The sequence below is a fragment of the Stegostoma tigrinum genome, chromosome 7 (assembly GCF_030684315.1).
Source record: "Stegostoma tigrinum isolate sSteTig4 chromosome 7, sSteTig4.hap1, whole genome shotgun sequence".
Taxonomy (NCBI): Eukaryota; Metazoa; Chordata; class Chondrichthyes; order Orectolobiformes; family Stegostomatidae; genus Stegostoma; species Stegostoma tigrinum.
Window position 1 is genome coordinate 87,608,397 of NC_081360.1, and position 28,000 is coordinate 87,636,396.

General features: G+C 42.3%; 1 protein-coding gene across 2 annotated transcripts; it reads left to right on the top strand.

Moving 5' to 3' along the window:
* Positions 1 to 2: 2 nt before the first annotated feature.
* On the top strand, positions 3 to 27,999 carry nifk (nucleolar protein interacting with the FHA domain of MKI67). Of its 2 annotated transcripts, XM_048535137.2 has the most exons (7): positions 3 to 219; positions 6,007 to 6,135; positions 15,129 to 15,237; positions 16,796 to 17,007; positions 17,740 to 17,805; positions 21,145 to 21,234; positions 22,196 to 27,999. In XM_048535137.2, exons 1-7 carry the CDS (start codon positions 106 to 108, stop codon positions 22,271 to 22,273), a joined length of 798 nt encoding a protein of 265 aa, XP_048391094.1. In that variant the 5' UTR covers positions 3 to 105; the 3' UTR covers positions 22,274 to 27,999. The 2 variants fall into 2 exon arrangements, with proteins under 2 accessions (XP_048391094.1, XP_048391093.1); XM_048535136.2 differs by having other exon boundaries at positions 4 to 219; positions 21,145 to 27,999.
* The last annotated feature ends 1 nt before the right edge of the window (position 28,000 follows it).

The window sequence follows — 28,000 nt, forward strand, 5'->3', positions numbered from 1 at the left end:
GGCGGAAGCTCCTCCCTGTCGCTGTTGGCACCACAACGTGGTCACCGAGAGCAGCTGCTGGGCTCCGTTCACTTTCTGAAAGTTTCAGGGTCGGCAGCAAGAGTCATGGCGGAGTCGAAGAGCGGGCCGGGCTCCCGCGCCCAGCAGTTAATGTCTCTCGACCCCAAGAAGCAGAAGGAGTTTCAGCGGAAGCTGCATGGGATGAAGAAACAGAAGAAGGTGAGGGGATGGTGGGGGTTGGGGTGAGAGGGTTGGATTTGGGTGGGTATGGGGTGAGATGAGGTGGTGAGGGAGATGTAGGCTGTGAGGTTGGGAGATGGATGGGAATTGGGGGAGTGAGATGTGGGGAAAGCGAGGAGGAATGAGTTGGGGAGAGGGGAGTGAGGTGGGGGTAAGGGCTAATTACATTGGGGATGAGGGAGTGAGGTAGGGAAGTGAATGCGTGAGGTGGCGGAGTGCTGGGGAGAGGGTGGAGGTGGGGGGAGTAGGAGGCGGATGGGAACGGAGGAGGAGTGTGACGTGAGAGGGGGCAGTGAATTGGGAAGAGGGGGACTGAGGTGGGGAGTTAGTTTGTGGATCAGAGAGGAATTGTGAGGGCAAGGGGGGGGAAGAGAGAGAGAGAGAGGGAGGGAATGAGTGAGTTAGGTGGAGTGGGTAGTGAATGTGGTGAAGTTGAGGATTTGGGGAAAGGAGTTGTTTGGAAACTTGAGCTGGCCTGAGTTTGGGAGGTGACTAGGAGAGGTGTAATTGAAGATTTGCTTTCTATCTCTGGACCCGTCGGTAGTCACTTAAGGTGACCCTCTGTGCTGGTGGTGGGGGTCTGGTTTCTCTCTAGAACTTCAGTGTGTGTCGCTTTGGGATAATGGGTCTGGCTCAGGTCTGCGTGTGTCCCCTGGGTGGTTCGCAGAGCAAATTGGTCTCAGCTGTCAACCAAACTCCTTTTTTATTTCAAATAGAATGGGGTATAAAAGTAAGGAGGTTGTTCTAAAACTATACAAGGCACTCGTCAGACAACAGTTGGAATACTGCAAACTGTTTTGGGCCCCTTATTTAAGAAAAGACATACTGCCATTGGAGGCAGACCACAGGTTCACTTAGAGTTACCAAGTATGCAGGGACTGTCATGGGGAGAAGTTAAGTCGTTTGGAATTTTAAAGTTAGAGTAAATGTATTGAAGCATGAAACATTCTTAGGGGACTTGATAGAATAAATGCTTTAAGATTATTTCCCCTTGGGGGAGATTCTAGGATCAGAGAGCATAATCTCAGAATAAGGGATTGGATATTTCAATCAAGAGATGAGAACTTGCTTTAAATTATCGCCTTTATAGTGAAAAACATGTTCCACAGCCCTTAGAAAATAAACATGCGGGAAATGTGAGGGAGTGATGAGGATAGTGGTCGCTGGGAAAGGTTTCGGGCAGGAAATTGAAGGTGGGGAATACTGTACTAAATCAGCCTTGATCCTGTTGAACGGCAGAGCAGGCTCAAAGTGGTGAACGGCCCACTCTATTCCTAATAATTATTGTCTTATGGAATTCTGGAAAGAATGCCCCACCTGTGTGGTGCTGTGGCTTAGTTGGTTAAACACCTGTCTAATAAACAGATCTATGGTTCGAGTCCCACTGGTGCATGTGGCTTAGATTGATGGTATCTTGGCTAAACTGCTCTCAAATAGTATCAGAGATAATGGGAACTGCAGATGCTGGAGATTCCAAGATAATAAAATGTGAGGCTGGATGAACACAGCAGGCCAAGCAGCATCCCAGGAGCACAAAAGCTGACGTTTCGGGCCTAGACCCTTCATCAGAGAGGGGGATGGGGGGAGGGAACTGGAATAAATAGGGAGAGAGGGGGAGGCGGACCGAAGATGGAGAGCAAAGAAGATAGGTGGAGAGAGTGTAGGTGGGGAGGTAGGGAGGGGATAGGTCAGTCCAGGGAAGACGGACAGGTCAAGGAGGTGGGATGAGGTTAGTAGGTAGCGGGGGGTGCGGCTTGGGGTGGGAGGAAGGGATGGGTGAGAGGAAGAACCGGTTAGGGAGGCAGAGACAGGTTGGACTGGTTTTGGGATGCAGTGGGTGGGGGGGAAGAGCTGGGCTGGTTGTGTGGTGCAGTGGGGGGAGGGGACGAACTGGGCTGGTTGAGGGATGCAGTAGGGGAAGGGGAGATTTTGAAACTGGTGAAGTCCACATTGATACCATATGGCTGCAGGAATTCCGCCTGGGAACCCTGCAGCCATATGGTATCAATGTGGACTTCACCAGTTTCAAAATCTCCCCTTCCCCTACTGCATCCCTCAACCAGCCCAGTTCGTCCCCTCCCCCCACTGCACCACACAACCAGCCCAGCTCTTCCCCCCCACCCACTGCATCCCAAAACCAGTCCAACCTGTCTCTGCCTCCCTAACCGGTTCTTCCTCTCACCCATCCCTTCCTCCCACCCCAAGCCGCACCCGCCGCTACCTACTAACCTCATCCCACCTCCTTGACCTGTCCGTCTTCCCTGGACTGACCTATCCCCTCCCTACCTCCCCACCTGCACTCTCTCCACCTATCTTCTTTGCTCTCAAATAGTGCTAGTTGCTTGATTCCTGAAGGCGGTGGTGGCTTGCTTCATGGAATTTATACTCAACACATTATTACGGAGGTGGCACAGTGGCTAGCACTGCTCCCTCACAGCACCAGGGACCCGGGTTCAATTCCAGCCTTAGGCGACTGTCTGTGTGGAGTTTGCACATTCTCCCCGTGTCTGCATGGGTTTCCTCCAGGTGCTCCGGTTTCCTTCCACGGTCCAATGATGTGCAATTTAGGTGGATTGGCCGTGCTAAATTGCCCATAGTGTTCAGGGAGATGTAGATTAGGTGGGCTATAGGGAGATGGGCCTGGGTAGGATGCTGTGAGGTTTGGTGTGGACTTGTTGGTCCGAAGGTCCTGTTACCACACTGTAGGGATTCTACAGATTCTGCAGCAGCTGAAGGCTGTAGCAGTGTTGCACTGCATGAAGTGAAGGGGTTTTACAGTAGGCAAAAGTAAAAAGAAAACTATGTTTTGGTGGAGCTGGAAGAATTGGAGAGTTATGATGGGATAAAGGCAAAGGGATATGTGGATGAGTGCTATGATTTTAAACCAACTTTAAAAAATGCTGGAAAAATTCAGAGATAGTAAGAACTGCTGATGGTGGAGTCAGAGATAAGTGTGAAGGAGGAAGAACACAGGCCAGGCCGCATCAGAGGAGCAGGAAAGATGACATTTCGGGTTGGGACCCTTCAGATATTCAGCAGGTCTGGCAGCGTCTGTCTGGAGGGAAATAGTTACATTTCATATCTGATGTGACTCTGCTTTAGAACAAGGATTATGAAATTTATTTTGAAGAGTGGGAAGTCAGAGTAGAACAAATCTATGAAATCATTAGCAGCCTTGATATGTAAGCAGCAATTTGCAAGAGAGATCTGGACAAATTTCAGCTTACAGAACCTGTGTGGGAAGTTGGTAAAGATGGTGTTAGAATCTCCTGATAAAGTAAGAGGGGCTAATTTAGGTTGCAAAGCTGGAAATAAGTGGTCTTAATTGATAGCTTTATCTGAAATTATCCAATATTCTATGTAGTTGAAGTTCATTTTATGTCTGTGAAATATCCAAGAGGACTTCCCATGTGCATATAATATTGCTTCACACTCAATGTGATCCCATAAATAACGATAAGGCAAAGGATCAGTTCCAAAAGTTCTTCTGGTGTTGACTAAGGATTGAACTTTGACCACGACACAACAAAAGGCACGATGCAAATAATAATATAAAAAATCTTTAGCAACAATTAGAATACATGGAATGTGTACATCATGTAATGTCTCATCTGGGAGACAAGTTTTAAGAAAAAAGTGAGGTAACGAGGTGTAGAGCTGGATGAACACAGCAGGCCAAGCAGCATCAGAGGAGCAGGAAGGCTGATGTTTTGGGCCTAGACCCTTCAGAAATAGGGTAGGGGGTTCTGAAATAAGTAGAGAGAGAGGGGAAAGTGGATAGAAGTTGGATAGAGAAGATAGATGGAGAGGAGACAGACTGGTCTAAGAGGCAGGGATGGAGCCAATAAAGGTGAGTGTAGGTGAGGAGGAGATCGGTCAGCCCAGGGAGGACGGACAGATCAAGGGGGTGCGATGAGGTTGGTAGGTAGGAGATGGGGGTGAGGCTTGAGGTGGGAGGAAGGACAGGTTTGGTCCAGCTCGTCCCCGCCTCCCTAACCTCCTCTATCCATTCTTCTATCCGCCACGCCCCCCCCCCCCCCCCCCCCCCACGGCCTTCCCTATTTATTTCAGATCCCTCTTCCCCTCCCCCATTTCTGAAAGGCCAGCCTTCCTGCTCCTCTGCTGCTGCTGGGCCTGCGGTGTTCATCCAGCTCTGCTCCTTGTTTTCTCAGCTTGTCCAGCATCTGCAGTTCCTACTGTCTCTGAAAAAGATATATTGCAAATCATCTGTACTGTTGCGCTGTGCTGACAACATTGATAATCTTAAATTTTAAATCTCCAAATTAAGAACTCAGAATGCCACAAAGTATACAGGACTGTTAATCTTGCATCGTTCCTCCCCTTCAACACAATACGCTTTTATTGTCGTGTGTACTCCATTGTCGGAGCACAGTGAAAACTTCTATAATGTCTGCCGCTTTATGGTGACATCCTAGGTACAATATCTGGATGCAGGCAGAGGAATAGAAATAGTTGCGTTATTTACAGTTGAAAAATAATTAAAAGTAGGCAAATATTTAAGGGTTAACATTACAGTAAGGTAGGAAATTTTAACAGATGTTACAGTGTAGCAGCTTAGCACAGGGCCTCTGTGGTCTAACTGCCCACTCTGGACCCCAGTCCAACAGCTGTTCCTGTTCCGCTGTAAGCCCCATTCCACTCCATACCGGCATTCATCTGCTCTCGGGTAAGTGGCAGAATTGCTCCCCTTCACACCGGTCCACAACTTGCTGTTTGGAGGCTGCTTCCCATGCTGCTCCAGGCTCATAACCCACGTGCTATTCCAGAGCTCGCTGCTTGCGGTGTTCTGTGGCTTGTGGGGCATGCCTGCCCTGGATCACAGGCCGTATGGTTAACGTTTTAGAATTGCAGAGTAGTCAACCTGTCTGAACTGTTCTGCTGAAACTGGATGCAAGCTGACTACTGTTAAAAATAACGTCATGCCTTGAGGTAATCAGATTCAATGAGGGGTTTTGGCAGAATTTATGTGAGTGACAAATCTGAAAGTTTTTTTTAAATCTAATGTTGAGTTGATTTTTCTTTGACGTTTGCAATCCCTGGTGACAAGGATTAATGAATTCCATGCGTAGGAATGGATGACAAGTGTGGAGGGTGTATTTCCTATTTGTTTAATGCAGGAAAATAATTAAACTTATTTCATGGTGGCTCAGTGGTTAGCGCTGCAGCCTCACAGCACCAGGGACCCGTGTTCAATTCCATCCTCGGGCGACGGTCAGTGTGGCGTTTGCATGTTCTCCCTGTGTCTGCATGGGTTTCCTCCCACAGCCCAAAGATGCGCAGTTTGGGTGGATTGGCCATGCTAAATTGCCCCCAGTGTTTAGGGATGTGTAGTTTAGTGGGTTATAAGGGGATGGATCTGCTTGGGAGGCCCTGAGGGTCAGTGTGGACTAGTTGGGCCAAAGGGCCCGTTTCCACACTGTAGGAATTCTGTGTTCAATGTGATTATTTTATTTGGCTAAAATTTCTTTGAGGAGATGTTGTTACTGCTCTTATGATTTAAATCAACACAACTTCATTCTGTGTGGGGGATTATTAGTGCAGCAAACTAGAATGCCCCATTCTCTGATGGCTGTTTGCTGCACTTCACGTGTTCGCTAGCATTTTAGTAATGTATTTGACAATGGCAAATTATTTTGCTGCTTATAATACCATGTAGAAATTTATTCAGTGCTTTGGAATGTATCACAGTGCCTTTAAAAGTAGATGTGAATGCCACGTGTACCTAATCATCTCTTTATCTCTTAGGTTGAAAAGCTGACACCAGGTGTAATTTACTTAGGCCATATTCCTAAGGGATTCTTTGAACCCGCGATCAAGAAATACTTCTCCCAGTTTGGAACAGTTTTAAGAGTGCGGCTTTCACGCAGCAAAAAGGTAATGAGCATGTATGGAAAATACCATATCAAAGCATGAAGCTTTTCAATAATTAGTCTCGTGTTGTTTAATTGTTTATGAAAGATCCTGGATGAAGCATTTTTAAGATGTATTTGTCCTTAGAACATCTGGAGGCACTTCTCACCGAAAAGAATTCTTGTGTAATCACATTATTACTTCTGTTCACATTGGCGTGAATTAATTTTTAGATTTCTGTTATGAGAATGAGCATTATCTGAAACACCTACAAATTCTTATCGAAAAATAACATGTAGAAAATCAGGCTTTCGGTTACCAGGATTCATATTTATGACATACAGCCAATCTCAAACATCACTTCACAATGAACATTTTGTGAAATCACATGCAAGCTATTTATTAACGTGTGATTTCTAACTCCGTATTTTTAAGTAGTCTCTTGAACTTTGCAGAATTATTCTGCTGTGACAGAGACCCTTCGAGCTAAGCTTGGCAAGAAGAATTGGTATTTTGATTACTTGGTTAGACTCAAGCTAGCTTTTTTGCAAATCTGGTGTTAGCAGAGATGCTATTTTACCTTTTTTCTTTTGTCTTTGCATATTTGATGATTAGGAGGTTCCAGTTTAAGTCTCTCTCTGGTTAATTTATATATTAAGGGCAGCTCAGTTAAAGTATATTGAAGGTTGATGACTACAGTTGAGTTTGTGCTTGGATGAGGGAATCCAGAAGTCTTCCAATATTCCTGCTCTTAAAGTTAGTCCAGAGAACCTCAGGAAAGTGTGTGTGGGTGGGGGCTGGCTGTCTCAGGTGGGGCAGTGGTGACCTCGATAATATATCTATAGGATGATAGTTTATTGGCACCCAGTTTCTATGCCGATATAAAATGTATTGCAGACATGTTGTCATGGGATTGTACATCAGGAGAGGTAGGATGTGAGTATTCCAAAATTAATTTTTTGAGGAACAAAATTACATAGTATCGGTTCAGTGCAACACAAGTGTAGTTACAAACAAAAACAAAAATTGCTGGAGAAACTCGACAGATCTGGCAGCATCTTTGGAAAGAAAACAGTTAACATTTTGAGTCCTATGACCATTCTTAGTTACACTACTAGATGTTTTGCTATAATTTTATTTGGATGCGAATGGATCAATATCGCCAACTCAACGTGTTTAAATCTTAGCAAAACTACAATACTTGTATCCAGCTCTTCAGTAACATTTACGTGAGCAGAGATACTGCAGTCATTGAATTCAGTTCTCAGCAGTATTGTTCAACATCTAGACCACAGAATTTACAGACAAAATCTAATGTCCTTAAGCTACTGAATTGATTTGAGTAAATGTCTCTTGCAGATGTTCAAATGCAAAACTGAAAAGTAACTGCAAATCTGTCTCTGCTCAGTATTTGAATTGACTGTACAAATTTGATGAACTGCATATTGAATGGGAAGTCAAATGTGTAACATGTCAGAATACAATATTTTATAAAGCAATTTCTGAAAATAATTGGACAAATTAAGAACTGTGTATACATCCATAGGAACAGGAGTGGGACATTTAGGCAGTTGAGCCTCTGTCTTTTAATTAGATCATGGTCGATCATTCCCACAATGCCATCTTCCTGTGCTGTCTATATCCTGAGATGTAATTTGTGTCCAGAAATCTAATATCTACAAGGCTCAAGTCAGGAGTGTGGTGGAATACTCCACACTTTCTTGGATGAATGCAGTTCCAACAACATCTAAAAAGTTCAACACCATCCAGGACAAAACAGCCTGCTTAATTAACACCAAGGATAAACATCGGTTCCCTTCAGTTAACCATTACAAGGCAATGTAGGAATTCGCCGAAAATCCTTAGACAGCAGCAAATAGATAGGAACACCAAAACCTACGAGTTTCCATCAAAGGCATTCATCATCCTGACATGGAGATATATTGCCACTTTGTCAGTGTCGTTGGATAGAACCCTTGGATCTCTCTCTCTTTACTGGCATTGTGGGTCTGCCTACGGCAGATTGACTGCAGCAGTTCAAGAGGCACCTGATCACAATCTTCTCAGGGACAGCTAAAGATGTCAACAAATGCTAAACTAGATAATCACTAGAATCTAAACTAGACAATCTACTCATGACCATCCTACCATCAGTAGGTAGAAGATGCCGTTAACAGTGCTCTCAAGCAGCATTTGCTTAGCAACAACCTGGTCATTGACATTGAATGCAGAAACCAAACAATCTCGTTACTGTGAGAGATAATGGGAACTGCAGATGCTGGAGAATTCCCAGATAATAAAATGTGAGGCTGGATGAACACAGCAGGCCAAGCAGCATCTCAGGAGCACAAAAGCTGACGTTTCGGGCCTAGACCCTTCATCAGAGAGGGGGATGGGGAGAGGGAACTGGAATAAATAGGGAGAGAGGGGGAGGCGGACCGAAGATGGAGAGTAAAGAAGATAGGTGGAGAGAGTGTAGGTGGGGAGGTAGGGAGGGGATAGGTCAGTCCAGGGAAGACGGACAGGTCAAGGAGGTGGGATGAGGTTAGTAGGTAGATGGGGGTTTGGCTTGGGGTGGGAGGAAGGGATGGGTGAGAGGAAGAACCGGTTAGGGAGACAGAGACAGGTTGGACTGGTTTTGGGATGCATTGGTTGGGGGGGAAGAGCTGGACTGTTTATGTGGTGCAGTGGGTGGAGGGGACGAACTGGGCTGGTTTAGGGATGCAGTAGGGGAAGGGGAGATTTTGAAACTGGTGAAGCCCACATTGATACCATATGGCTGCAGGGTTCCCAGGCGGAATATGAGTTGCTGTTCCTGCAACCTTCGGGTGGCATCATTGTGGCAGTGCAGGAGGCCCATGATGGACATGTCATCTAGAGAATGGGAGGGGGAGTGGAAATGGTTTGCGACTGGGAGGTGCAGTTGTTTGTTGCGAACCGAGCAGAGGTGTTCTGCAAAGCATCCCAAAACCAGTCCAACCTGTCTCTGCCTCCCTAACCGGTTCTTCCTCTCACCCATCCCTTCCTCCCACCCCAAGCCGCACCCCCATCTACCTACTAACCTCATCCCACCTCCTTGACCTGTCCGTCTTCCCTGGACTGACCTATCCCCTCCCTACCTCCCCACCTATACTCTCTCCACCTATCTTCTTTACTCTCCATCTTCGGTCCGCCTCCCCCTCTCTCCCTATTTATTCCAGTTCCCTCTCCCCATCCCCTTCTCTGATGAAGGGTCTAGGCCCGAAACATCAGCTTTTGTGCTCCTGAGATGCTGCTTGGCCTGCTGTGTTCATCCAGCCTCACATTTTATTATAATCTCGTTACTGTCTTGGCTCAAACAGAGAGAGAAGAGCTGAATTCTACAGATGAGGTGAAAGTGATTGAGATCAAAGCCACATTTGACTAAGTGCAGTGCCAAGAAGTCCAGCAAAACTCATATTAATGAGGATCAGAGGGGAACTGCCCACTGGTTAGTGTCAATCAGCTGAGCTCCAGGACACCTGTGCAGGAGTTCCATACTGTTGATACTTTCGATCAGCCTGCGTAGACATTTTAATAAAAACACATTTGTAGCAGGTGAGACATGAATCAGGCTTTTAGACCCAGTGGTAGGACTGTCACCACTGTATCATGAGGCATATTTCCTCAGTGTACTAGACCCAGCCATCTTCAAGTGCTTCATCAATGATCTTCCTGTCTTCGTAAGGTCAGAAATGGGGACGTTCAGTACTATTCATGACTCCTCCGAGACTGAAGCAGTCTCTTATCTGAGTGCAGCAAGACCTGGACAATATCCAGACTTGGGATGAAAAGTAGCAAGTAACAATCCTGCCACAGAAATACCAGGCAGCTCTTATTTCCTGTTGGAGAGAATCTGACCAATCTTAACGTGCTGGCAATACTATTGAACTGAATCTGCCACTATCAACATCCTTGCAGTTACCATTGACTAGAAAATAAAGTGGGCCAGGCATATATATGGGGATACAAAAGCAGATCATAGGATCAAAATTGTGTCGTGAGTAACTGAACTCGAACTCCAGCCATCTCCAATGCTCAAATCAGGAATGTGAGTGTATTCTGTTGCCTGGATGAATGCAGTTCCATCAACACTCAAAGCTTGACATCATCCAGGTCAAAGTAGCTCATTTGATTTGATCTCATCTACAGGTATTCATGCCCTCCACTACTGCTCAGTAGCAGCAATATGTACCATCTACAAGATACAATACAGAAATTCACCAAGGCTTCTGGGATAATATCATTCAAACCCATGATAACTGCAGTCTAGAAGGACAAGTGCAGTGGGTACATGGGAACACCAACATCTGGAAGTTCCTTTCCTAACAACTCACCATCCAGACTTGAAAAATATTGCTGCTCTTTCAGTATTGCTACGTCAGAATCCTAAAACTCCATCCCTAACAGCATTGTATGTCTGCTTTACCTGCTTGTTTTGCACTTACTTCCACTTTGCTGTAACTGTCGTCCTCAATGTCTTATTCGAATGTACACTCTGTCAGTGTAATGGGCTTCTGCTGCACCACCCCAGCCATTATAGTTTAAGTCCACTCCACTGCTCTACCTATTTTGTCTTTTAAAATCTTCTCTATTCTTCTCTTTCACTAAACTTTTTCTTATATTCACTATGGGATGTGGGCATCTCTGTCTAAGCTAGCATTTATCCTTTATCCCTAATTGCCCAGAGGGAAGTTCAGAGTCAACCACATTGCTGTGGGTCTGGAGTCATATGTAGCCAGACCAGGTAAGGATGACAAATTTCCTTCCCTAAAGGATTTTGGTGAACCCAGACGGGTTTTTATGACAATTGACAATAGATCCATGGGTTGTCATTAGATGCTTAATTCCAGATTTGTTTTATTGAATTCACATTCCACCATCTGCCATAGTGAAATTTGAACCCAGATCCCCAGAATATTAACTGCCTTCTGGACTAATAGTCTAGCAATAATACCACAAGGCTGTAATCTTGAACTGTAACTTTTCAGGCATTAAAATCAAGTTTCCTGATGTATTTATTCTTTAGTCTTGTTTATATGGAAGATAAGAGCGGGAGGTTGTCTTTCAGCCCTTCAAGCCTACTCCACCATTTAACACAATTGTAGCTGATCATCCAACTCAATAGCCTTATCCTGCTTTCTCCCCATAACCTTTTATCCCATCTGCCCAAAGTGCTATATTTTACCGTCTCTTGAATGCATTCAATGTTTTGGCATCAGCTGCTTCGTGTGGTAATGAATTCCACAGGCTCACCACAATTGGGGTGAAGAAATATCTCTCTTCTTCTCCGTCCAAATGACTATCCTGAATCCTCTCACCCAGAATCCAGAACCCCTAGTTCTGGATGCACCTCTTCCCTGCATCCAGGCCCTCCTGGAATCAGCCTGGTAAACCTTCGCTGCACTCCCCTGAGAGCAAGAGCATCCTTCCTCTGAAAAGGAGACTAAAACTGCATACACTATTCTAGGTGTGGCCTCAGCAAGGACCTGTATAGCTGCAACAACACATCCCTGCTCCTGTATTCAAAACCTCTCTGTGAACGCCAACATACCACTTGCCTTCTTTACCAGCTGCTGCATCTGCATGTTTACCTTCAGCGACTGGTCCACAGCCCACACTCCCCTCTCCTAGTTTAGAGTCCTTCAGGTAGTAATCTGCCTTCTTGTTTTTGCTTCCAACATGAGTAACCTCACATTTAGCCAAATTATACTGCATCTGCCGTTGATTTGCCAACTCACCCAACTTGCCCCGATCATGCTGAAGGATCTCTGCATCCTTGTCACAGCTCACCCTCCAACCCAACTTGGTATCATCTGCAAATATGGAGATGTTACGTTTTGTTCCCTCATCCAAATAATCAAAATATATTGTGAATAGCTGGGAGCCCAGCACTGATCCCTGTGGCATCCCACTAGTTACTGCCTGCCAACTTGAAAAGAACCTATTAATTCCTACTGACAAGGTGTAGAGCTGGATGAATACAGCAGGCCAAGCAGCATTAGCGGAGCAGGAAAGCTGATGTTTCGGGCCTAGACCCTTCTTCAGAAATCACTCATCATTTCCTCTCTGCCAACTAGTTTCCTATCCATCTATATACTTGCCCCAATCCCATGCGCTTTAATCTTACACATTAATCTCTTATGCAGGACTTTGTCAAATGCTTTCTGAATGTCCAAATATACTGCATCAACAGGCTCCTCCTCACCCCTACTAGTTGCATCTTCCTGGAATTCCAAAAGATTTGTCAAGATAAAATGTGAGGCTGGATGAACACAGCAGGCCAAGCAGCATCTCAGGAGCACAAAAGCTGACGTTTCGGGCCTAGACCCTTCATCAGAGAGGGGGATGGGGAGAGGGAACTGGAATAAATAGGGAGAGGGGGGGGAGGCGGACCGAAGATGGAGAGTAAAGAAGATAGGTGGAGAAGGTGTGGGTGGGGAGGTAGGGAGGGGATAGGTCAGTCCAGGGAAGACGGACAGGTCAAGGAGGTGGGATGAGGTTAGTAGGTAGATGGGGGTGCGGCTTGGGGTGGGAGGAAGGGATGGGTGAGAGGAAGAACCGGTTAGGGAGGCAGAGACAGGTTGGACTGGTTTTGGGATGCAGTGGGTGGAGGGGAAGAGCTGGGCTGGTTGTGTGGTGCAGTGGGGGGAGGGGACGAACTGGGCTGGTTTTGGGATGCGGTGGGGGAAGGGGAGATTTTGAAACTGGTGAAGTCCACATTGATACCATTAGGCTGCAGGGTTCCCAGGCGGAATATGAGTTGCTGTTCCTGCAACCTTCGGGTGGCATCATTGTGGCAGTGCAGGAGGCCCATGATGGACATGTCATCTAGAGAATGGGAGGGGGAGTGGAAATGGTTTGCGACTGGGAGGTGCAGTTGTTTGTTGCGAACTGAGCGGAGGTGTTCTGCAAAGCGGTCTCCAAGCCTCCGCTTGGTTTCCCCAATGTAGAGGAAGCCGCAGCGGGTACAGTGGATGCAGTATACCACATTGGCAGATGTGCAGGTGAACCTCTGCTTAATGTGGAATGTCATCTTGGGGCCTGGGATAGGGGTGAGGGAGGAGGTGTGGGGGCAAGTGTAGCATTTCCTGCGGTTGCAGGGGAAGGTGCCGGGTGTGGTGGGGTTGGAGGGCAGTGTGGAGCGAACAAGGGAGTCACGGAGAGAGTGGTCTCTCCGGAAAGCAGACAGGGGTGGGGATGGAAAAATGTCTTGGGTGGTGGGGTCGGATTGTAAGTGGCGAAGTGTCGGAGGATGATGCGTTGTATCCGGAGGTTGGTAGGGTGGTGTGTGAGAACGAGGGGGATCCTCTTAGGGCGGTTGTGGCGGGGGTGGGGTGTGAGGGATGTGTAGCGGGAAATACAGGAGACATGGTCAAGGGCGTTCTCGATCACTGTGGGGGGAAAGTTGCGGTCCTTGAAGAACTTGGACATCTGGGATGTGCGGGAGTGGAATGTCTTATCGTGGGAGCAGATGCGGCGGAGGAATTGGGAATAGCGGATGGAATTTTTGCTGGAGGGTGGGTGGGAGGAGGTGTATTCCAGGTAGCTGTGGGAGTCGGTGGGCTTGAAATGGACATCAGTTACAAGCTGGTTGCCTGTGATGGAGACTGAGAGGTCCAGGAAGGTGAGGGATGTGCTGGAGATGGCCCAGGTGAACTGAAGGTTGGGGTGGAAGGTGTTGGTGAAGTGGATGAACTGTTCAAGCTCCTCTGGGGAGCAAGAGGCGGTGCCGATACAGTCATGAATGTACCGGAGGAAGAGGTGGGGTTTGGGGCCTGTGTAGGTGCGGAAGAGGGACTGTTCCACGTAACCTACAAAGAGGCAGGCATAGCTGGGGCCCATGCGGGTTCCCATGGCCACCCCCTTAGTCTGTAGGAAGTGGGAGGAGTCAAAAGAGAAGTGGTTGAGTGTGAGGACGAGTTCAGCTAGGCGGATGAGAGTGTCGGTGGAGGGGGACTGGTCGGGCCTGCGGGACAGGAAGAAGCGGAGGGCCTTGAGGCCATCTGCATGCGGAATGCAGGTGTATAGGGACTGGACGTCCATGGTGAATATGCGGTGTTGGGGGCCAGGGAATTGGAAGTCCTGGAGGAGGTGGAGGGCGTGGGTGGTGTCACGGACGTAGGTGGGGAGTTCCTGGACCAAAGGGGAGAAAATGGAGATTTGTCAAGCCTGATTTTCCTTTCATAAAGCCATGCTGACTATCTGATTCTGCCACTGCTTTCTAAATGCTCTGTTGTAAAGTCTTTGATTATGGATTCAGGAACTTTCCCCATGACCACTGTTAAGTTTACTGGTCTATAATTCTCTGTTTGCTCTCTGTCCCACTTTCTGAATATGTGACATTAGCTACCGTCCAATCAGCAGGGACTGTTCCAGAGTCTGTAGAATCCTGGAAGATGACTACTAATACATCCACTATTTCTAGAGCCACTTCCTTAATTTACATCACGGGTACCCTGGGGATTTATCAGGCTTCAATCCCATCAATTTTCCCAGCACTGTTTCTCTACCTATACTGATTTCCCTCAGTTCTTCCTTCTCATTAAATTCTGGGTTCTCCAGCATTTGTGGTATCTAATTTGCATCCTCTTTTGTGAAGACAGGATTGAAATATGATTGGATCACTTATTGCAAATTATACCTCACAAAAAATACTGGAGTTGCACCTTCCATTTATGGAATGACAGTGGGAGAAATCTCATCACACTTTATCAGTTCACTTGAGTAGCAGGGTCTAGATAAAGTTGAAGCTTGGATTTGCAAAGGATTATCTTTTTTAAGAAAGAACCTTTTTTCCCCTCATTAGAAATGTGCTGAGTGTGAAGAGAAATCTTTGAAAAAACATGTTAATTTATATCTTTGTTGTTAAACTGTTGTCAGATCATTATACAGTCACTAAGCAACAAACATTTGATACACCACCTTATTTTTACCATAGCTGTTATGCTTGTGGCATGGGTAATGTTTGAATATGATGTATTTTATTTAAACTATAGACTGGAAACAGCAAAGGATACGCTTTTGTGGAGTTTGAATGTGAGGAAGTTGCCAAAATCGTTGCAGAAACAATGAACAACTATTTATTTAATGAAAGGCTCTTAAAATGTAAGTATTTGACAGTAAGGAATTCACAATTAGGGTTTAATGTGCGCATTTTACACACTGGCCCCCTGCCAGTGGCTTACTGAGAATAGACTCACTGTCAGAAATAATTCCGTTTGACTGATTAATGAACAACACCTGTTGCATGGAGAATTTTTGACTTTATCCTTTCCATTTCTCATCGACACTGATTCATGCTTGGGGATAATACTAAATGCAGTAGGTTCTCTTCAGTAGCTCTTTGGTGACCATTCTTTATGTGCAAGCTTAATGTGCAGGTAACAGGAGTGAGAATAAAAGTTGGGTCTGTTCCTCCTTTCCACTCACACAACATAGGACTCAAAATGCTTGAGATGAGCCGATTAAGTGAGAAACAAGAACTCTGATTCCACAATCTCTCACCACCAGGCCGTTCAGATGCCTCAGAACCATTGCTGTCACCCACCAAGCTGAATTTCTCTTAAGGTCCCTGCTCTAACCTGATATGCATATTTCTTTCTTTCCTGTTGTAACTCCCTTCGTACCCTTTCCATTCCTCTCCTTCAATGAGACCCACCTTCTGCTGCCCGAGCCCAATTACTATCAAATTATTCAAAACTAACTCTTTCTCTTCCCCTCCCACCTTTTGTCTCTGCATAAACTGATTTTACTGTTCCTTCTGCTTGCATACCATCACCACCACTGACCCTCCTCAAAAAAAACTCACCCTTGATCCTACTGTCTCTGTATTTGAAGGAAAACGTGCATGTCAATATCTGCATACAAACATAGAAGATAGGAGTCACCATTTGGCCTTTCGAGGCTGCCCTGCCAATTTTCATGATCATGGCTGATTGTTCAACTCAGCAGCCTAATCCTGTTTTTTCACCATAACCTCTCAAGCACTATATCTAGTTGCCTCTTGAATGCATTTCCACTTAAGAAGAATTGTGGCCTTCTTGAGGAAAGTAATGGAAAAGGTTTGTTTTCATCTTTCATCTTCTGTCATCTCAAGCTGGGAAAGGAAGACTTGGGAGGATGGGGGATAAATTCCAACATGCTCCATTCATGTATTTTCATTTTTTCTTTGGCAAGAGTCACTGAAATAGATCATATGTCCTTTCATACAGGTGATCAGTTGTGTGTAAGAACTTGAAGAAAGCTTAATAAATTACATCATTTCCAATTTGCTTTGAGGCGTTTTTGTGAATTAAAATCTAGCAGAAACACATTGTCAATATTTTCACATTGAAAACCACTGCGCCAAATCTTTTAATCAATGGGCCATGGCACACCAGGTAAGAAGAGTGCCAGTTCACATGAGTCTCAGCTGCCGTCACACTTCTGATCTCCTCCAGGGCCACAGTGTCTGTTATTGAAGACAGTGTCTGCTGACACCAGGCACCTGTGCATGCACAAGTCTCTGTAAGCGTACGTTTCCGATACCACGCATGCGCGGACATTCACGTCAGGTCAGCTGAATAAAGTGGATAGTCTATGGAATTGTTTGTCTCATTTAAAGCGTGCCTTGATACTGAAAAGGTTGGGCATCCCTCACGTAGTGAATATGTTTAATTTTCAGGTCAGATTCTTCCACCAGAAAAAGTACATCCACAACTTTTTAAAGGTAGCCATACAACTTTTAAGAAGCCTACCTTCCCGTCTGTTACTCGCTACAACAAGAAAAGAACACCAAAGCAAGAAAGTGTGATGTCAAAAAGACTCCTTGCAAAAGAAGGCCGGTTACGGAAAAGGCTTGCTGAGAAAGGGATTGACTACGACTTTCCTGGTTTTGTAAGTTTTCTTAATGTATTGGGTCCTCAATGTGATTACCATTCTTTAACTTTTACATCATTACAAATGCAGATTGGTTGCAAGATTCTCTGGTTGCGCTTAAATTCTTTTAACTTTGGTAAGTGATAACTGGTGATTCCATTCAACCTAGATCACTCCTGTGTCTCTCTTTTTGTAATGTACTCATCCAATAAATTTGGTTTTGTGGGTAGATTATTTTGGTGGTGCAGCTTTTCCTTATCCTATTTTAAATCTATTTTTGATTCAGTATAATTTTAAATTATTTCTTTTCACTTTTCAGTATGAGTGTAAAGGAGTGGCTCTGAGCATATCTAGTTTGGGGTGAGGTCATTTCTTGGTTAAAACCATGAAGATTAGCATTTAAGAGTTTTTGTACAAGCTTTGAACGTAAATTTTTTTTAATCAGCCTATTCAGGTGTGTTCTGACACACCGTGGAACAGGAAGGATTTGAACCAAGGCATTCTGGTCCAGAAGTATGTTTGCCAATGCACAAGAGCCCCCTCAAGGTTTGAATGTATCAATCTGAGCATAAAATGTCTTCATCTGTGATCTTGGCATGTAGAAATTATTGAGATTTTCCCATTTCCAAAGTCTCGTATTGTTGGACAAGCTTGTTGCAATTTCAGACTCTGGTATTTGTTGATTTACTGAGCAATGTTTATTTTGGGAGATTGAACTTGATTGTGCAAGTTATTTTTTTTGCTCTTCAGGCTGCAGTGCTGCCTCAGACAAAAAAACAAACATGTGCAGAAATGAATGACACAGTCAACAGCCAGGTAAGCTGAAAACTTTACCCAGGAACTAATGGATTACTGCAATTTACTTTTTATTGTTCTGCAATGCACTTGGGTAACTTTGAATTTAGAAGTTATTGCTTTACAGTGGGTGGAATAACATGTTAAAGCCTGCCAGGATCAATTATCAAAACTGTTAGAACAAAATTATAGAAGGATCCGTGAACCCAATATCCATTAAGTCAGCTTCTGGCTGTACAGGACATTAGTTAGGCCAATATTAGAATATGGTTTAATTCTGGTCTCCCTGCTACAGGAAAGGTGTTGTGAAACTTGAAAGGGTACAGAAAAGATTTATGTGGATTTTGCCAGAGTTGGAGAGTTTGAGCTATAGGGAGAGACTGAATAAGGTGGGACAATATTCCCTGGAGCGTCAGAGGCTGAGGGATGATTTTGTAGAAGTTTATAAAAGCATGAGAGGCATGGACAGGATGAATAGTCAACATCTTTTCCCCAGGGTATGGGAGTCCAAAACTAGAGGGTATAAGTTTGAGGTGAGCGGGGGAAGATTTAAAAGGGGCTTGAGGGGAAACTTTTTCATGCAGAGGGTGATGGGTGTATGGAATAAGTTGTCAGAGGAAGTGGTGGAGGCTGGTTCAGTTACAGCATTTAAAAGACATCTGGATGGGTTTATGAATAGGAAGGGTTTTAGGGATATGGGCCAAAAGCTGGCAAGTGGAACTATATATATTTAGGATATCTGATTGGCATGGGTGAGTTGGATCAAAGTGCCTGTTCCATGCTGTACATCTTTGACTGTAAGTGGCATGGATTCTCCTTCTCCAGTTTTCCCATTAAGTCCTTCAAAACAAGTTAGTGTAGCGATGAACTCCAATGATACCTTCTGAGTCTATCCACTAAAATCTATGGCCTGTGCCTTCAGTCCACCACTTTTAACACAGAATAGAAACTGATCATTTCAAACAGGAAATGTTGAGATCTCCAAATTAAACTGGAACATTAATGTTCATGTGTCACTAGGAAAGACAGCGATGGAAAGGCAGTAACAAAAGCCAGCAAAAGATGGAAATGCAGCTTCTGACTTCCGTCTCCTTAACTAGATCAGTAATAAAATTGCTGAGTTCAGAACCTCAAATAGCACTCCTCATTTGATGCCCTTTTGAACTTTCTCAGCATTGCTCCTTCCCCTCGATTCTCCCTGTTGATCTTGTAAACTAGTAGCTTTATCCAATCCTCCTGATCTACATAGAATATCTCCTACAATCCTGTGCGCCAAACTTCAGGTGCAGTTGCACTCACCTGACAAAACTTAAGCAGGAGATCGGATTCATTGCGTCTTGAAACATAGAAAATAGGAGCAGGAGGAGGCCTTTTGAACCTACTCTGCTGTTCAATATGATCATAGCTGAACATCCAACTCAATACCTTGTTCCTGTTTTCTCCCCATATCCTTTGTTTTCTTTAGTCTATGAACTATATCTAACTCCTTCTTTAAAATTATTCAATGTTTTGAACTCAACTGCTTTCTGTGTCAGGAAAATTCCTGGGACTCACTACTGTCTGGGTCCAGAAATTTCCTCTCATCTTAGTCCTCAATGAACTACCTTTTATTTTTTTAACAGTGACCTCTGGTTATTACTTCCTGATCATTGGGAACATTCTCCCAGCCCTGTCATTTTACCCATTTTAGTCGTGTTAGAGTTTCATAGGTTTCAGGATCCTCTCTCTCATTCAGTTCCGCAATATAGTCCAAGTCAAGCCAGTTATATATCAGTCCTGTATCCCAGGAATTGGCTGATAAGCTTCTGTTGCACTCCCTCCATGGCCAGGACATCCATCCTCAGAAGGAGACCAAAATTGCGCACACTATTCCAGATGTGGCCTCATCATGGCTCCATATAATTGCAGCGAGACATCCCTGCTCCTACACTCATACTGTCGCTTTGAAGGCCGACATTCCATTTGCTTTCTTCACTGTCTGCAGCACCTAACTGCTTACTTTCAGCAACTGGAGTACAAGGACACCTAGGTCTTATTGCTCTTGCCCTTTCCCAAACAATCATCATTCGGATAACTTGTCTTCAGATTTTTACAACCGAAGTGGATAACCTCACATTTATCTATCATTTGTCTTTTATGTATTTGCCTACTCACTGAACTTGTCCAGCTCTCACTGAATCATCTTTGTCTCCGGTGCAAACTCTGCTAATTGTTAATCTAAAAATTACAACGGTTGTACTATAATGGGTTTCAACTCAGAAGAACTTTGAGTTGAAACACTAAAGTTATTAGCCTGTTCATATTTTTCCACTAATTTGAACTGTAAGTGTGTTGATTGCAATTAAAAACTTAAGTTCTGTGGTGGTCCTCAAGTCTTTAGTGGAAGATGACCCAATAATGGATACCTTAGATATGTTATTTTCCCCTACCGTCCAATAAGAAGTAGAATGTTCAAAAATTAAGCATAAGAAACTAACCAACAACATTTGGTCCTGCTATGAATATTGGGTGCATAGGTTCATAATTTGGCCAAAACATTTTTGTGTTCAGAATCTGACTTTTATCTTCAATAGTGACCACTGTTGTATGGTATCTTCTCCATGTCCGTTATTCAAATATGTCTTGACACACCTGGTCTAGTTAGTTGTGGGAACAAGCAGCACCTTCAAGCCAGGTCTGATCATGAACGTGTCCAACCACAAAATAAGCGCATATGTTAATGTGTCCCCTCTTAGTTAAAGATGAAGATTAATTGTAACGATTTTGTCATCCTGTCGGGTATCATGTTCCTTCTAGCCTATGTCTCCGATATTATCTGTCTGGAGAGGAGAATATAAATTATAACTGCGTCATGTACCTGGTCAAGTTTTTCCAAAAACAACTTGTCCGTTAAATGGCCCTGACCTGTGATGCACAGCTGTTATTTTCCTTATCAGTTTGCAAGTTACTGTGGAAAGCTCTTCACCAAACTTTCCTGCAGTGGATTACAGAAATAACTGACTATGGGCAGGAAAGGGTGGTTTTCCTTGTCTCCGTTCTGAATTTTTCAGCAATTTTCCACAAATCAGTGAACACTGATTTTTAACCCATCACCCCACTGGAAATATTTTTTTCTGTAATTTGCACTATCAAACTCTTTATAAATTTGGAAGTCACCCTTAAATCGTCCCTTATAGTTACTCTTGTAAGGAGTACAATTCTAGATTCTCCAGTCTCTCTCCAAGTACTATCCTGCTAATTTTAACAGCAAGGTTGTAATAGTCTTTGAATGTCTCGCCATAGTGTGTTGATGCAGAGTATTTTTTTTAACCTGATACTAAATTTTATATTTCAATTGTAACACTCTAATAATTTTCTTAGGATGTGACTCCTGTCTGCACACCAACTGTTCTAAAACGACGTCAGTCTTTAAAGACTATTGATGATACAGATGATGAAGTCACATTCAAGGTACAACCTGTTGAAAGGATTGGCAAAAAGAAAAGCAAATCAGCTGAAAAAGTGCAAAAGACGAACAAATTAAAGAAAACTAAAAGAAAAATTCGCGCCAAATGAAGTGTGCAGGATTTTTAAATGACGAATTGGAAAAGACACATTGGTTATCTTTGCAGGAACTTAAGATCTGCCAATGAATGATATGTTTTGTTGTGATAAGTGCCACTGAAATGTTGAGTTTTTTTGATTAATTTGTTGATGCAAGTTTTTACTTGGAGTATGAACAAATATACTTAAGATGCCCTGATAACCGCTTGTATTAAAAGTGGAATGTTCTGCAAGTCAACAAGTCAATCTTGTTTCCCCAAAAGTCTTTACAAAGCTTAAATATTTTGGTACAGTAATTTCAAAATGTCAATTTAAAGATTTTAATTGATTTAGTTTCCAGTTTTGAATAAACATCTTTGCCCAAAATAGGTTTGAAAGTTAAGTTGTTTCATTTTAAATTACAGACTTGTATGATGAATGTTGAAAGGTTAAGTTAGAGATTAGTAAAAAGGCTTGAAATACAGAGAGGTCAACCAGCAGAAGGATGGAAAAATATTACATAGCACCCTTATCAGAATACAAGAGTCTGCAAGTCACTGCTGTGCTTAAAACAAATCAGGTTTATCTGCTTTCTTTTCTCAGTCAATATATCAAAAGGAAAAATGGTTCCTACTGACATTTTGGTATTGCTAAGGTCACAATATATCATTGTAATGTACAGCAGATTTGGTTGTTGGACACCAACTTTGTATCTTCAGAACTTCTGACTATCTGGTTACGTCCCAATGATTCATGCAGTAGTCAGACTTGCAGCATTCTGAATCTGCCACGTTTTCTTTGTAGTTGTTCATACTTAGCAGCTGCATTCATCATACCTTGATATGGAAGTGGCCTTATTACTTTTAATGTTTTTCAAAACTAATTCTAGATACTGCAGTGCATGCAAGGACAGGTACTGAAGGAAGAAAATTTAACTGGCCTGGAGCAACTTGTATCTTTTGGTTGAGCTTCATTCGGTCAATATATATATATTTGTACAAAAACATTGCATTCAGACAGAATAAATCATGTCTGTCAGCTTTTAAGTTTGTCTGTTTGTTTATGTCCGTCTTGTACTGTTAGTATTTGTGAAATGGACAAATAATTTTTTTACATTATAACAATACATCATTCATATTTAACTATCAAATTAAGTTTGTTTACATAGAGTTCATTATATACAGGTGAGATGGTGTGTAGTTCTTTTTATTTTGAATCAAAATCTGCTGTCGTCTTTGTTAGATATTTGTAAGATGAAGAAAATAGTCCTACAGTTTTCCTGTGATTAATGCAACATAAATGTGCTTCAAGTTTTGACTAGTTTTGTGTGTGTGTAAAAAAAAAAAAGTTCATAAATCAATCTCTTGTGGCTTTGTGTATCAAAAATATTTCTAAGCTACAATATATTGAGAGTACTGCTGATTTAGTGTTCGAATACTAATTAGATTTTTTATTGCTTAGAATTGTCTCACCTATCTTCTTTACTTCCTGATTCAAATTTCCTGCCTATAAAATTAGAGTGCAATTAGAAGTCAAACAAAAATATCTCCCTTTTAAAACATTTAATGTAGAGAAATTAAGAGTAATAATTACAATTGCATTTTGTTGGAAGAAATGTTGCTGGAACCATAACTGGTGTTACTTGGAGAAACCTAAAGTACTGCAGATGCTGGAAATCAGAAATTGTTGGTAAAACTCAGCAGGCCTGGTACCATCTGTGCAGAGAAAGCAGAGTTCACGTTTTGGATCCATTGACCACATTTAGGAGCACTCTGCATCAGACTGGTCTGTGGATTGCAAAGACTGATATTGTAAGATTTGCAAAGAAGATTTGAAAGGATAATATGAGAAATTGAGGGGTTGTAACTTTTCACAAATGACTGAAAAGCTAGAAGCTTTTTTCTCTTCTGGAAAATAGCAGTCCAGGAAGCAAATTAAGAGGGGAATCGGTTGGGCAGATGTGGAGATACTTTCCACTTGTGTGGGAGTAGGGGTCACCAATGAATGGCACGTATTACTAAAGGCAATGAAGGAATCACCAGAAAGATCTTTACACACAGTAGACAGAAAGTGGCGCTTGCTACTACATGGGGCAGAGGAGGCAAATTTCACAGTTCCATAGCCAGTATGGACAAAATGGGGAGAATGGCTACCTTCTGTACTGAAATGACTATACGTTTGTCAGAGAAGAATCATGTAGAACCCAAACAGCAGCACAGAACATGGGTAAGAATTGGCCTGTCTCCATGCTGTATGTCCCATGTAGCAAATCTGCAAGATAGTGTGAGACACACAAATTTAACTGTTTCTCTCAGCAGATGCTGTCGATAACTGCTGAGTTTCCTTTTTTTTGGTTTTGGTTTTATTATTGATGATTCAATGCATGGTTGATATCCATTTTTTTCTGACCAAACAAATAAGACTTTGTAAACCTTTCATAATACCTCTGACAACTTTAATGACTATTTGCTGCATTTTTCCTTTTGAGGCCACTAATAAAGTAGTAGAAATTAAACAAAAGAATATGTGTACTGAATGCAAAAGACTTTTATGATGTCTACAGATATTAGGTTTATGTGTGGTTTTAATTGTGTATATCTTGACAAGTTTTCTTGTATATTTATGGAGACAATGCATTGCCTACTTGGGAAAGAGAAAAAGATTAGGGTGGCTCTGAAAGTACCAATTATTATTATTTAATGAGGTTATCTTGATTTTCAGATTGATTTCAAATTGGATCTCACAGTGTAGTCTGCCAGCTGGCTTCAACCTTCTGCATTTTTCAAACTAATCAGAATATACAACTGATACTTTGAGCCTTTTAGCTTGGAGTGATCACATTTGATTTATCTGACAACCTTGCCTTAATTTGGGGCTTTCATAATGGTTCTGACTTCATGCTGTGAGATTGCCCAGAAATTCCTCATTCTGGGCAGACATGAGGTCAGACATTCCAAACTGGTTGTTCCGGTTAGCTTATTGCGTGCCTCTGTTGGAACAAGTTATAATTGTGCTTTACAGACATTCAAAAAGCTATGGTTAGGATCATGTCTCATTTTAGAAAAGTCTTGGGTATAGTACTAAAAACATGGATCTAAGATGTCCCAGTTTATGCTAATTCAACAGAAGTTAGAAAACAGACAAAAAAAAGTACTATATCAATAAGAGGGAACATTTTGCTTAGTCTTGTTTAATTGGTATGTTTCAGCAAGCTACAAATATTGCTATAAAGCATGATAACAACACCAATTAAATGTTGGAAGTAGTAGGAACTGCTGATGCTGGAGATTCTGAGATATCAAGGTTTACAGCTAGATGAACACAGCAGGCCAAGCAGCATCAGAGAAGCAGGAAGGCTGACATTTCTGGTCTGGACCCTTCTTCAGAAAATCCGAAGAAGGGTCCAGACCCGAAATGTCAGCTTTCCTGCTCCTCTGCTGCCTGACCTATGTTCATCCAGTTCTACACCTTTATTTTCTCACCAATTAAATGTTATCTATTTTAACACACTCCAAGACTTCACAGGAGCAAACATCAAATTAAAATTGGCCCCTGGTATGTTGGGATACAGACAGCTAGATTTTGGTTCGAAGTCTGTTGAGGGTGCACAGCAGGAAATTGGCTTGAACAGTGGAATAGTCAAGCTCAAGTTCCTTTTTTGGTTTAGCTTTCATTTACTGTATATTGAAAATCTTTAACTTCTTTTCATATTTCACATGCTTCACTTCCCTTGCTTCAGAGACAATATCCCTAAAAACTTCAGAATGCTAAATTGATCCAACTATAAATAACAATGAAAAATAAAAGGAATGCAGATATTTGCACTAGGTGACACCATTTTGGTATTCCAGTGCAATGAATAAAGGAGCTATCCATGGTGCTTTGTATATTGCTAGATTCTGTGATGGTGTTCTTTGTTTAATGCATAAACTGGCACTCTTTCAACCACTACTCTGTCAGAGCAAACTGCTGGATCTTGTGCTACCACGAAAAGATGAAATAGTAGAGGTCGATTGTCTTTGTCATTGTGAAAGCAAGCCACACAAGTGGCAAGATTTCATCTTATAGCGGTTATATAGATCAACATGATACTGAACAGAAGTGTTTCCCAGGCTTTCTGAAACTAATTAAAATTACAGTGAAGGAGGAGCCAGTTAGACTGTCTTTGGCAACTTCAAGATCACAAGGAGTTCAGATTACTATCAGGCAAATGGAACAAAACAATCGTGGTTAAATCTAAGACAGTTAATCTGCATACCTATCCTGGAATTGACTGTGGTTCACTCTCATAGTCATCATTCATGACCTGCGCTGGAGAATGTGTTGTGTGTTCTTATCAAGTGAGGATGGAATTTGGAATGATTGTAAAGCCACTATGATGGAAAATATCTAAAAATTACTGTCTAGGTTCCTTCATGAAAAATCAGATGAAGTACTGTACCCCATATTTCTGTAACACCTTCTGAATGGGACAGCTCAGGAAACTGGCATGATGCGGTTCAACATACTTTTAATCATGTAAGTTGTAACATAGAAGAATTCACAAGGCTTCCATTTTAATTTCTACTGTTTATCCTAACAAAATAAAACTGAAAGCAGCTATGAAATGAATGAATTTAAGAGTGGTTAAAGTATTCAGGCGTCAGAGTGCCACTTTGCTAACTAATCAGCTTTTTCTCGTGCAGTATAAATTGTTGCTGCCTTGTACAGGAAGTAAGCCTTCATTGCTCTGTCTCTATTTTCACCAATAAACTGTTACTCAGGATTACAGTTCTTTTACCAAAACCTTAAGGCAATCATATACACAGTTTTAAAATGTCACCAATGAGCTTAAACGGAATCTGTTGTTGTGGTCAGTGTTCAAACACAACAATGTTAGACATGGATGGGGCCTACTTTAAGTTTGGAAGTGTGACAGCATTTTCTAAAAGGCAATTGGTTCACTTTGTTTTTAGCTACTGAACAGCTCTTTTGTAAGGAGCGTTTAGTCATACACCTTTCATAGCAAAAAAAAATTCCTAGTAAAACACGAATGTAGGAGTAGCGTTGTTATTCACCTTCAAATTACTTTTGACAATTGTATTTGCAATTTGTTTTAACCAAACAACCCAGGAATGGATTAGACTTGCACAAAATATACTTTATGATACGTGTACATTCTACCAATACCAAACTCAAATCCTTGTTGCCTATAGTTTCAATTGAATCCTGGACCACAAGACCCAAAACTTTGTTACAACCCTGGAGTAGTGCACTGAAAATCATGTCCTGCTGTTCCAAGAGTCATCGCAGAAGTTAAAGATTTCAAATGTATACAAAATTCCTCAATTTTCCTTAATTTCAGACCCAGAATGATAGAAAACATGGACCAAGTTTCTGTACTGAACAAGGATCACTATTTATTACAAATAATTAGATTCTAATTATTAAACAGTCACCACTAATTAAAACTTTAATCCCCTATAAACACCCACATAAACATATATATACAGACACACACACACGCACAGTGTAAAATAGGTTGTAGGTTGAGGGGAGAAACTGGAAAGACAGTTTTTGTTCCCAGGTACTATTATTGAACTGATCCATATGACTTTTCACTGGGCAAATTCCTCCTGTTGCTTCAATCATCTTTCTTTGATTTCTTCCAGTGAATGGTGAGAGACACAAAGTGGCGAGTACACTTGTTAAAAGTCTCTGACTTATCAGTTCAAAACAACAGTTTACAATAATGTGTGCAGGAAAGATGAACCGGCTGAATTCAGGTTTACAGTGAGTTTTGACTGCAGAAAACAAACTGCTCAGTACTGAAACTTCTCTCACTCTCTACTTAAATGTGTGCCCCGTATCTCTTGATTTATTCTTCAAAATAATTTTCCAATTTACTTTAGCCAGCTCTGCTTTCATGCCTTACAATCAGCCTTATTTCAGTTTAAGAAAGTAGTCTCAGAACCACTCCTCTCACCTTCAAACTGAATGTAAAATTCAATCATAGTATGGTCACTATTACCTAAGGATGTATTTGCTATGAGATGCTTAATTATTCCTATCTAGTAGCAAAATAACAGTCCTAATACAATCTGCCCTCAGGTCTGCTGTTCTAAGAATACTGGTCTACATTTTTTTATAAACTGTTCCAAACTTCTTGTTAATTGTCAAATTGCAGTATCTATACATTGTGTAATCACTTGCTGATCACCAATGCCTTTTACTGAAGGAGTGAATGCTTCCTCGCATACCACTTCGCAGATTCTTACATTCGTCTGCTATCTCATCTGAGCCATTTTTCACAGTCTTGAGTCTACAGTAAGAATGTTGGAGGCCTTCATAGCACAGTCCAATTTTCAAGCAAAGGTCATGGAACAGCAAATAGGAAGTGTCATGAGCTGTATTCTGTTCTTGATTTCTCTGGTTTTTGAAGTCAGTCGTGTTACTCAAACTGTGTTTCAGCCCAAGCTTATTGTTATGAATGGAGTTTTCTAAGAAGGTAATGTTTTGTACCGTCCCTTTAACTCAAGGAAAATGGAGAAATATTGTCTTGTATGTTTAAGAGATGTCTTTGGTTTGTTTCGATAGAGTCAGACTCCAATATTTGTTTCTTTCTTTTCTTGATTTGCTAGTGTACAAAACTGAATTGCATCTCTGAATCTGTAAATATGCAGATATTTTTATGAATAAAAAATATTTTTGAAAT

What these genes read in the sequence shown, in the direction of transcription:
- nifk (XM_048535136.2), top strand. Translation starts at nt 106, where the DNA reads ATGGCGGAGTCGAAGAGCGGGCCGGGCTCCCGCGCCCAGCAGTTAATG. An exon ending in TAATGAAAGGCTCTTAAAAT is followed by an intron (nt 15,238 to 16,795) that starts GTAAGTATTTGA and finishes TTTAATTTTCAG; the next exon opens with GTCAGATTCTTCCACCAGAA. An exon ending in ACTACGACTTTCCTGGTTTT is followed by an intron (nt 17,008 to 17,739) that starts GTAAGTTTTCTT and finishes TTTGCTCTTCAG; the next exon opens with GCTGCAGTGCTGCCTCAGAC.